The sequence below is a fragment of the Nansenia antarctica genome, assembly GCF_963989245.1.
Source record: "Nansenia antarctica genome assembly, chromosome: 13".
In the NCBI taxonomy this organism is placed as follows: domain Eukaryota; kingdom Metazoa; phylum Chordata; class Actinopteri; order Argentiniformes; family Microstomatidae; genus Nansenia; species Nansenia antarctica.
This window is the reverse complement of record NC_137683.1, coordinates 13,118,162-13,130,559: the sequence shown is the minus strand read 5'-3', so window position 1 is coordinate 13,130,559 and position 12,398 is coordinate 13,118,162. Positions and strand designations below refer to the sequence as shown.

The 12,398-nt window shown below is 39.8% G+C and overlaps 1 protein-coding gene across 1 annotated transcript in view; it reads left to right on the top strand.

Annotated features, from left to right (window-relative positions):
• Positions 1–8,636: 8,636 nt before the first annotated feature.
• The window catches only part of adarb2 (adenosine deaminase RNA specific B2 (inactive)), a gene marked incomplete at both ends in the record, with an annotated part of 130,680 nt that continues 126,918 nt past the window's right edge, over positions 8,637–12,398 (top strand). The window contains 1 exon segment of the mRNA XM_080544278.1: positions 8,637–8,742. Coding sequence (XP_080400404.1) covers positions 8,637–8,742 — 106 coding nt within the window.

Sequence of the window (12,398 nt, the reverse complement as noted above, 5' to 3'; positions counted from 1 at the left end):
GAATCAAGACTTGTTCTCAGGGCTTTTGCCCGCGACCACATTGCGCTCGTGAAGTGATTTGGATAAATCTGGAGTGGTGGTTCATACATTGTTTCTGCTTTTCTGCGGGCTGCATGTTTGTCAACAATTTCAGTAAAACCTTCATAAAATAATTTCCAGGCATTTTCAACGTCAGCAATACGGTTAATTTTCTCTCAAAGTAAAACTGATCAAGTTTCATGTCATGCTTTATAGTGATGTTTGGCTTGGCTGGGGGAATTTTTGTAACAATTGACAATCTGAAAGAGATTTAGCAAGTCAGAATACACATCAGATGCTGGTTGTAGCCAGTTCCAGTTTAGATCTGGAACCACTGACGGCTGAAGGTGTCCTATAGCAACCAAGAGACAGAATGTTGGGGGGAAAGGTCTGTGGCCACCACCTGCAAAACCATTTCTTTTGGGGGGGTTGTCTTGCTGTTGCCTTTCCTGTTGTCGCTTTCATTTGCACCAAAGCAGGTGAAATTGATTAACAATCATTTACGCTTCCTAACTGGACAGATCGATATCCCAGAAGCTTTTTTTTTTTTTTTGGGAGCAGTGTACATTATAACATCAATGCTAATATTCAACAAATGCTTCAAACAAATGCTTCAAACAAATGCTTATTCAGAACAAATTTGCTCAGCCTGCTAAGTTTCAGATAAAACATTTACATCAGCATCAGTTGAATGTGCCCAAATATGAATCATATCTATTTTTGCGATCAAACTGCGTACATTCAAATGGATGAAACCAAGGCCCGTCCTTGATTTAAAATCGGCACGGGTGTTAAATCAGAATCTGGGCCTGGGTTGGGTTGCACATTCCCTGAGATCAGCAGCAACCGAACAGACACCCTCTGCTTAAGGGGTTGACTGGAGGATTCTTTCTTAGTCTTGACTTCTATTACAAATGCGCGAAGACAACTTATTAAAAAAAATGTGTCTTGTAGAGTCATGACACTGATCAGACCGGCCAAGTCCACAGAGTCAGAGGAAAAGAACAGGGCCAGAAGTGCGGCTGTGTCTCAGGAGGCAGAGTCGCCGTCTAATGATCACAAGGTTGGCAGATCAGCGGTTCGAGCCCCGGCTGGCCACATGTCGAAGTGTCCTTGGGCAAGACACTGAACCCCAAAATTGCTCCCAGTGAGCGGGCCGGCGCCTTGCATGGCAGCTTGCCGCCATTGGTGTGTGAATGTGTGTGTGAATGGGTGAATGAGAGGCCGTTGTAAAGCGCTTTGGAGCAGCTTTGGAGCAGCAAAAAAGGCGCTTATATAAGTGCAGTCCATTTACCATTTTACCATTTAGGAGTGACGATGTAACGCCCGGCGCACAACCAGATGCGCACGTTCCCCAGCATGTTGCGTACCCGGATTTGAAAGCACTGCACAGGAGTTGTCAGTCGTCAGTTGTTGAGATGCTGTCACGCTAAGAGGAGGCAGTTTCAAGGATTACTGTCGGGGCGTAAAAGAGGCAATTAATCTCCGTCTTCAAAATGTGATATAGTGGAACTTCAAGGCCTCTGAGGATCTTTGGAGAATGATGAGCCACTGTTTACTAATTTCCCTCGTAGGGGGAGAATAGTGAGGGGGGGGGGCGGTCAATTTGACCATCTGTGTGAGGTGCAATAGAGGCTTATTGAAATGTAGTAATATTCCAGGAAATGTGTGTGACATTTGATTTAAATTGATATACTGACATAAGTAATAGTCAAACCTTAAGCACATTATTGAAATACCATTATTAACAGCATTCAAGCTGGCATGGCCCAGCCTAGCTATCCGTGATCGTCAATAATATACAATACCCAGGCAGTGGTGTACCATATTTTGGAGTGTGATAGAACACACATGTATTTTCCAAGCAATAAGGCCCTTGGGAGTAATATCATTTCATATAGAATGAGTATAATAATAAGCCATGCAGTTACAGCACAATGCCTGCAATTAGCTGAGCAAAGATGATATGAAAGACAAGAGATGAACAAAGAGAAACAAAAATAATTAAAAAGAGAAATAACAGAAAACAAAAATGATTAATTAGATAACGTTTTCTAATGGTTGTTATTTAAATTAGATCCAGTTCTCTCTATTGGGAAGGTGAACCATTTAGTTTGGTGTCCACCAGTGTGTTTGTACAGGGTATTTTGATCAGACTCCAGGTTTGTTGGTGTGAGAGAGGCCATTTTGCCCTTCACTCCTGGCTGTCCTTGTCCTGTGTTTGTTAAAAGGTTAAAACCACTACAGTTAATAATGTTTGACTGTGTAAATCACACAGACCATCATATGCTCTGGAGTCAGCTTCACCAAAAACATCCACCTCAATGAAACAGGAAATAAAGTAAAAATACATATTATGTATACTTTATCAAATCAGATGACTACATACAGTACAGTAAGTGATTTAAATCACTGTTGTTGACGTTTGTCCGTTACTTATTGGTCACATTCTAAAACGAAACAAAACAAAAGTTCCATTAGCGTGTTCTATTTATTTATGGACTGATTCCTTTATTGAGTAGATTCCCTGAACTTCCTGTGTCCTCTCCCTGTTGTCTGTGTGTCTGTTTATGAGAGTTGTCTGGTGTAAACTCCAGGTCAGGGTGCAATTCTCTTGCACACTCTACCTGACATAATGAGCAGAGAAACTGAATCCAAATGTAGCAGTCCATTTCACCTGCAGCCAAGGAGTTTAGCCTGATTAGAACTGGCACAACAAGCGCCCTTACCCCAGGACCTACACTACGGGTCTCTCTCACACTGTCTCAACAGATATAATTCTATATCTGCCTGTGTAACACCAACACACATACAAAAGAACAAAAGCTGAAAAACATACCATGAATTGTTAGTGTTGGTTATACGTTCTTGAATATCCTCAAGTTGCATCAGGTGTCTCTCCTTCAGTAAACACAGAGTACATTTATTTTGGATTTTCACCATTTTCTCCTTCCCTTTCTCCTTCTCTGTCTTCTCCTGATAAGCCACATTCACCTAAGGATACAATAGGCCCTTTGTATCAAACTACGGTGCTGATAATGTTATGTGACATTAAGGGCAGTAATGTTAGCTCCCATTCAGGGAGAGCGTTTGAATAAAGCATAGTTACAAAGAACACAAGAATATTTATGAAAGCTGAAATGTAATAGAAATACAATGTTCTAGATTGTCAGCCTTGATTTACTGATTCAAGACGTCTGTTTATCCGATTGTCATTATCAGTTTTGTGGGCATGTGTCAAAAGACAGTATAGTAAATGTATTAAAGTCATACTACAGAACATTGTAAGTATTTAAGGGCTTTTCACACCAAATCTACATGCTAGTTAAAACAGTTCCTAAAACCTGAAGCAGGGCTCTTTTATTCAGGAATGTCAAATATGTCTGTACAACATTGTAGGCAATCCCACCCAGGTGTATTCTGTTCTACCCAGGGACGAAGGAACAGTGTAAAATAATAATAATAATATGTACAGTATCATATCATATTACATTCATTACATACCACGTCTAGTCTAAACCTCTGTGTCAACTCTGTAATAACAGTCATTTTGATCTACTCTCTCTTTCTCTCTTTCAATCTGCTGCCTAAACATAATGACTTTGCAATGTCCTTAAATTCTGCTGACTTCCTGTAAGGAGTCGATTGTTTTTTTTCCCCTTCTCTTTCTTATACCAGTATTCATACAGTATCACCATAAATGGTGGCCGAAGAGCAGGCTATTTCCGTGCTGTCAATGATGTCTTTATCTTCAAATTCCAAATGCTGGGGTCAGCTAAGACAAGTTAGCTGATGCACACCAGACAATTCTCTCAAATTCCATAATGTGATTAATGAGTATGAGAGCAGTGAAAAGAAAATTAAAAATCAGAAGTCATTCAGAAGAGATTATACTGTATCTCACTAAAATGCTGGTAGTCTGCAATTCACTGATGCCACACAGACTATATGAGATGGTAGAAATATGACTTAATATGTAATACAGTACAGTGCAATCGACTTACTGGTAATTGTACAGTTTAATGATGCCGTTGTTGATTGATGCTGATCTCGGCTAACACTCACACACACACACACACACACACACACACACACACATACACACAAATTACACACATGGACATTGGATGAAGCGCTACTTTCCATGAACTGCTTTTTTGGGATGTGGTTGTTCCTCAACCATCTCTGTGCACAAAGCAAGAACTAAGATTTCTATGAATTTCTCCAAAACCCACATGAATTGCTATAACAGCTCAATCAGCAAACTTCAGCACTGTGACTTTCATTCTGGACTCCCAACTACTCACTCAGACCCCCCTTGACATGATTAGATAGAACAGTTTGTGGAGAAGCAGCTAAAACGTCCATCTCCAGACAGTGTGTTCCTACTCCCCTGTCTTCCTCCTCTCCACACTGTGTGCCCATATGGCAATAATAATATGGTGTGTAATGATTGGGGATGAGGGGGTGAAGGGGTGAGGAACAGGGGGATGGAAATAAACATGGAGACTTGTGTCTGCGTGCGTGTGTGCGTGTGCGTGTGCGCGCGTGCATGTGTGTGTGTGTGTGTGTTGGATTAGGAGCTGAGGAGTTAAATGTCTGCGGAGGGGAGATGAAGGCAGATCTGAGGCTCCCTGCCAGCCCCATGTGAGGAGCCTGAGCAGCCGATAAGGCCACAGCGGCCTAATCCCTCCCACAAAGCTTAAAGTCAATATCCACACAGGGAAGGAACGGGGCCTCCAACTCCACATCACTGACCTGCCTGGGTGAAGGGCTTCACAAGGGAGAGAGCAGACTGGGAAATCATCACCCAGTAAAAAGGAAGTTTCACGGAAGTTCCCACGTGACATTGGTGCCACAAGGTAACTTAGTGTCTTGGGGGTTATGTAGGTATATTCAGAGAAGTGCTTGATTTGTGACACTTGGTTCATCGGTTTGGAATTAAAAAAGTTGTTTCAAGAAGGGTGTTGATTGTGATGTGTTTCACCTGTGCGGTGGCGTGATTGGCCTACCTTCGTAGAAGAAAGAGAATAGCACCGGAGTTCTGCCGCTTCCTGGGCAAACTGAGATACTCTATTGCCAACTTACCAGTTTTGCCTCAGGGCTTATGGTAGATAAACGGCGCTCTCAAGATGAAATGCAAATAATATATAGTATTATGGATTTGGATTATAGGATTTGTAATGAATCACATAAAATGTCATGTCTAGTTAAGATGATACGTTCTATCATAGTTCTGATACGGGCTAATAATAGTGTCATTAATATAACTTATATTCTAAAACATGTCCATGCTGTTCAACGGTGGGTGTCTTATCCAGCATTGAACAGCGTGGACATGTTTAAGAATAAAGGTTATATTTAATATATACATATTAATATATATACATATATATATATATATATATATGTGTGTGTGTGTGTGTGTGTGTGTGTGTGTGTGTGTGTGTGTGTGTGCGTTTTGCTGCATGCACAATGCAACATATCAGTTGTATGCATCATAATTGTTTCTCTGTAGGTATATTTAGAGTTAAAAATGGGTCAAACATACCGCATTCGTGGGAATGAAAAGAAGTCTATGGAGTAATGTGTAAATAATTCTGTGAATTAATGCCTCTGTAATGACATGTTTAATTATAGTAGTACGCCAAATAATTTCACTTCATTTCTTGGCATTAAAAAGCATATACTATAAGACTCTTTTTGACATTATGTTGTGATCACCTCATGTCTGAGGTATATTGCTGCCGAATATCAGAGCACTCACAAAGCCCTCGGAGGCCCTTACTGACGGGTACTAGCAAAAGCAAGACAAACAAGATTAAAGGAAAATAGTACTTTCATAGAGGAGAACAACAACCTACCTGAAATCAACATGAACACGTTCTAAGACACTGCTTTGAACAAGAGAGAGGACTATTTGGCTCATTGAGAACAGCCGGTTTGTGAATGTGTGATGTGTGGCTATTGTTATTATTCGGCTGTAATTTATACAACGTCTTGTTTCATGTAGTTATCTAAATAAGTAACGCACAACTGAATTACCTCAAGAAAGTTTTTTTTATAGTGCCTAACATGACACTTTCCTTAGTAGAGATTACTTTTTAAGAAGTTGTATTGTGTCGTGCTTGAGTGTGTCTGGGTTCAGCACCCTGGACAGCGGCTAGTAAAGTCAAAATGAATACAGGGGGCCTAGAAAGCTCTCACAGTCTAGAATGTTCTGTGGGAGTCTCAGAACAGGTGATTAACCATCATAAGCTACTTATTAAATTGAAAGAAAATGGTAGAAACTTTAAAATCAGGAAACAATAGGGGGGGAAGGGGGTACGTTGTTTAAAACCTTTTCAGCAAGGCTGTTGCAAAAGAACACGTACCGGTATTGAGTCTTTCCACCAGGTACTGACCTAGAATCAGCCACAGCACAAAGCTCTTACATACAGTGTTGCGTCTGATACCCCACATCGTGGTAAATTTCCTTCCTTGGTGTTATCTGTGCATGGCTCACCCCCCTCACACCTTCATTACGTCCCCAGATAGTGGCATTGGCAACTTGTCACTTCCATTGATTTCTCTTAAACTGCAATTTACATGGATATTTGTGGGTGTCCTCGGGGCAGGTTGTGTCCCACCGGACAAACCTGAGCAGTGCTCCCTCCCTCTGGCCATGTGGAAATGTTTCCGCCACACAAAAGAACCTCAAAGTGACTTTTCCATCTGACATCAGCAAACATGTCATGTTTCCCGAAAAATGCATGGCTTTTTTTAATGTCAATGGGAAAATAGATTTGGGTAGGAAGGTTAAAACTGGTGTCGCTAAGATGCATATTTCCAGTGTGTGTTTTTTGGGAAAACATCAGCATTAGTAATTGTGAATGGTAGACTGCTTTATGTTCTGGATCACTGACTTTCCAGGTTTTTTTAGGCTCTGATTTTAATGTGTTGTGTTGTTGTTTAATGTTAATTCCTCATGTCATGTAGAATGAATACAATTATAATGCAGTTTGTTAGTGCTATTTCCTTTCCTGAGATCCAGAGTGGAGGGAAAAAAGAGGACAAACCATAAGGTCATTGTGATTTTAGTGTAGAGTTAAAAAGCTGTGTGTTATGTATGATTCTGAATGTATCTGGCACCATAGCACTACCGACATACACCTGACCTTGCGCAGAGGGCTGGGGGAATTCAATATAACCGCGAGGTAGCAAAAAAGCACAAATTCTTTTTGAAAAGAGTCAACACTGTGCTTTAACACAAATGCCAAAATGTCACTTTCTTCCAACATTTTCAGTTGCAACAACCTGTCAGTCTTTTTTACCTCTGAAGTTGAAGGTCATACAAAGTCTACTCTGTCCTCTGCTTAAATCGGACACAAAAGAAACTAAAGAAATGTCATTACGTCAGCCTACAGCTGGCCAGTCCATGCATACTTAAATATGTTTGCTTACAACAGCATGGCATGCAGTCAGTGTACAGTATTATACATGCAGGTACTGTATGTGAACTACTATCACGTTCCTTGAGTGGTATCTTTTACTGTACTACACTGTAAACATAGATATGAATCCTAGCTTGATGTGTTTCATACTTCAAGCCTCTTGGGGACACATTATAAAACTAAACATTCTGACCATAAAAACAAAACATTCTAATATTCAAGAACATTGACTTCCTCTTACACATTTCCGGGTCAAAGTCAATACATTTAAGATTATTCACCCTTACTGCACATCATCTTCAATGCCACAGATGTCACTGATGTCACACTTTGGTACAGAATAAAAAGGGAGAAAGTCTCTCCACATCATGAGAAAGAGAGAGAGAGAGAGAGAGAGAGAGAGAGAGAGAGAGCGAGAGAGCGAGAGAGAGAGAGAGAGAGAGAGCGAGAGAGAGAGCGAGAGAGAGAGAGAGAGAGAGAGAGAGAGAGAGAGAGAGAGAGAGAGAGAGAGAGAGAGAGAGAGAGAGAGAGAGAGAGAGTCAAATACAAATAATTATGACAACTCCAATAATGTCTGGGACAATAATGGACAAACACATAATGTACCCTATGATAGAGAAACATATTAAAAAAGCAAACCAAGACTTTGTCACAGGCTGATCTTTACCTTCCTGTCTTGTCCTGTGGGAAGAGAGAAAGCCATCACCCAAATAAGCAGGAGGGAAGAGGGGGTGCAGGCAGGGGTTGGTGGGTGGGCGACTGGTGATGTCACAGCTTGGAGACAGTCATGATTGGGTCTAATTAGAATGTGCGGCAGCAAATAGATAGGCTTCCTGCATGATTGGATTCAAAGTGGCTGGTGCCAAAAAATTCGCAGAGGTGCAGAAAACTAGACGCTCTAACATACACCACATCACCCTGCGAGAGGGAGGCGGTGTCCATGTGAGCTCTCACGCTGGGCTGCAAACACAGTCTCTCTCCGAGAGGTGGGCTGGCAGGAGTTTGAGAGGTAATTGTGCAGACAGAGCTTTAACAGCGAGACGCACTCCCTGGTAAGAGTTCGGGAGGGAATAAAGAGAGTCAGAAATACCTGCAACACCACCGAGGACTGTTTTATATTTCGAACTGACAACAAAAGAACTAAGGGAAACCTTTAACCAGAACAAGTTATTTCGCGCATCTGTGATGGCATCAGTTCTTGGAAGCAGCACCCGCGCGTCGGGGACTCCGAGCAGCCAAGTGAAATGCTCTAAGTTCAAGAGGAGACGGAGGAGGAGGTCCAAGAGAAAAGGTACAACTTTTTATTGCAGTTTTTGATCTTTATTTATTTCCAGAGAATGTCAGACACAGAGGTCGCGCGCACCTTGGGGGAGCGGTGGAGAGGGCAATGACAACCTGGAACTGCGTCGCGCAATTTTTAAGAGATTACACATATCGTGACGTTAGAATTATAAGGTTCTATCTCCATTTTTGTCAAGATATAGTTTTTTTTACATAATCTGATCCATTAGGTGTTTATTAATGCCTATGTGGTGTTGTTTTTTTTAAATGTTGACATTTTTGAGTTAGTAATTCATAAAATACAAAGGTTCCAGCTCACCAAACATAACGGAATGTCAAAACTTTGACGCTCAATATCTCTGAACTGCCCTAAACGGAGATAGAACCTTATCATTCTAAGCTCACGAAATACAGGCATTGTTTGCCGATTGGCGCTAATCGTAAATATGCCTTTGTATTATTATGTGGGTCCCACAACGCATTGTCACATGCACCATCTCCGCAAAGTTGAAGTTTCGCTTCATTCAAACAATGACATAAATAATGTACCGCTGTATAGAACATTAATGTCACTATATATATTTAATTTCTAAGAGGAAAATAATGAGCCGTCTAAAGTGTGACTTCAGCGCATCCATTACCCGTGTTTCAAGTTAAGCTACCACATTATCGTGACGTTAGAATTATAAGGTTCTATCTCCATTTTTGTCAAAATTGAGTTTTTTTTTTTTTACATAATCATCCATTAGGTGTTTATTAATGCCTGTGTGGTGTTTTTTTTTTTTTTATGTAGACATTTTTGAGTTAGTAATTCATAAAATACAAAGGTTCCATCTCACAAAACATAATGGAATGTAAAAACTTTGACGCTCAATATCTCTGAACTACCCTAAACGGAGATAGAACCTTATCATTCTAAGCTCACGTTATGCCAATGCCTCAAAGGATATCCACAATAAAGCACACATGAGAAACAATTTGCATGAAACAATTATGAATCATGGGTGTGTAAAGTGTAAGCTAATTCACACAGTTAGTGGCATCTCTACCCTATCCTACTATGTGACTACAGTAGTGTAGTCCTGTGTTACTTACTGTGTAACATATATGTGACACATTGAAATTAGGTCAGACTTGCACCAGAAATTGGCCAGACTTACACTAATGATTGTGAATTGGATATTCATATATTATGCTTATTTTCTCCAAATGACAAAAGAGCATTTGTTGAACTGTTGACTCCAGGCAATGATGTGGTAGCCGGGGTCACACTTACATGGATGACATGTAAGCCCCTTTGGATACTGAAGTTTAGGCCCGACACTGACCTTTTTATATACGGTCCACTATTCATTTATTTATTTGCAATCATATACTTTTCCATCTATATTAATTAGCTTGAAGCTTAAGTGTATTTCTGCAAGCTAGCCTAAGGTGTACACACTAGTCCTATTGTTTGTACTTTGTTTATTTACAAGGTTGATATATATATATATATATTGGTCAATATATATATTGATAGTTATAATTTTCTTGAAATTTAAATGGTCATTTAATTCACCTTTTCTATATACTGTAAACACATGTGATAAACCTTTATAGTCTAGTGTCATCGAGCATACACCAATAAACAAGCAAATATTGAATGCATATCTATCCTAAAATGGCTTGCAGGTTATGTTCTAATGAGGATTCACACTGTCAATTCAATTTCAAAAACAATATGTGCAAAAATGTACCTGGATGCTTTTGAAACAAGGCAGTGTTTCAAGAACTTGTTGCTATTCATGACAGTAGCTTACGACTGAGCTCATAACCAGCTGGAGAGTTCAGTGGAGTAACAAGAAGTAGCTTTAAAATATCAGTCATATAAACACTGAGGCCTGTAGGGTTGTTTATTAACTTCACCTGTTTAAAATGTTTCCATAAATAAATAATGATATCATCAAAATAGGACACAGAGTAACTGAGGGGTGAGTCAGGCTCTTCAAGTGCAAAAAGAACATATGAAATAGGTTCAGGGGCATGATGTCCTCTGACAAGTTTGTGTCATACGACCTGCTTCCCTTATCACCTCCTCTGACAGCTACAGACACCGTCTGGATTTGCTGATAAAACATTTCATTGATCAAACTGTTTTCCCTCACTCTGCCTGTCATTTTCTGTGTTTTTTGCTTTAGTCTGTATTTAGAATGGGTTTGATTTGGTGTTCCATTCCATATACTGTTCTTATGATTTTATTTGTGTGTGTGTGTGTGTGTGTGTGTGTGTGTGTGTATTATGTGATTGTTGAGGGTTTGCGATTGATTGTCGTCCAAAGGTGCTTAAGTAATTACTTGTGAAAGGTAAAGTAGAGCCATTGTTGGAAAAGGTAGGTGCTAATGCTTGAGACTGAATCGTGACTGTAGTTAATGACAAATGTGACTTGTAAATTGTAAATTGATTGTCAAGCCCAAGCCACTTTCAGAAGCAGTATACAGGTGCAGTTTAGTTTTTGTGACATTTCACAAGATTTTAAATACAGCTGGTCACAGATGTACATTAGTTGTGGTGTGTTTATTTTCTAGGCGTAAATGATCAGGAAATAGGGTATGGTCTGGCATAATGTATGGTCTGCCATCAACCCCAACCCGCTAAAGACAGAATTGGCAAACCGGCAAAACGGAACTTCACGACCACAATATGATGTTCAATCATTGTTTACTTCACATGTTATGCCTCATTTAGAATCATTTACAACGATGATGACGTGTCCTTGTTCTGTTTGTTTTAGTTTTTTAATGTCCTTGTCTCTGTATTGTATTGCAATATAGTATGGATGAATGCTTAAAGCATGTTCAGCATGTTCTCCTTCCTGAAACCAATTGCATATTTAACAAGGTCTCATGAACAGGTTGGCACATACCATCAGACCACAAACAGACAACTGAACCCATTTTCATAACCTCTGATATTAATAGCCCAAGTAATTGAGACAAGAAAGACAATACATAAAATATAGTGCTGAGGCAAATGTATTTACATAATGGAAATTACAGAATTGGTTACACAACATTAGGCATTGCATATGAGTATCACACAAAGCATGTACATTAGCTGACAACCTTTCAGTGTGTTTCTAAATGGGTAATTTATCAGATGTGCTGATTCAGTTTGATAGCATGGGACATTAGAGGTAGAGACTGTTTGCAAATCTCGAAGAACTATCTCGAAGAACTGGTGGTCGTCACTGACTCCTCTAACAGTCACTGTTTTCACATCATACAGATACATCACTATTATAACAATGAAAATGTATGTGTTCATATTCTGATATTTGTCTGTTTCGGATATTCTTGTGTGCCGTTTGTGTTCAGAAATAAAACATTTGATCAACATGAAAAGTAAAAATAACTTAAGCCTTTCTAATGAAAGTACACAACATGTTTAGTCTGAAAGTAGGTGCCCTTTCACTCTAATCAAAATGTTTCCAGTCAGCAGATTGTTTGAACCTTTTTTAAATTTTTGATAATGGAGATTACAGTTGAGTACTTTGTGTTTTATTGTAATACACATTCATCAATTTGAGAGCTCAGACAATTATTTGTATAGTCCTCTCAGCTGAGGAGCCCTGTTCTGGGATTATGTGGACAGGGCATTTGAGAGTTAATCCTTTGCAAATGCTGC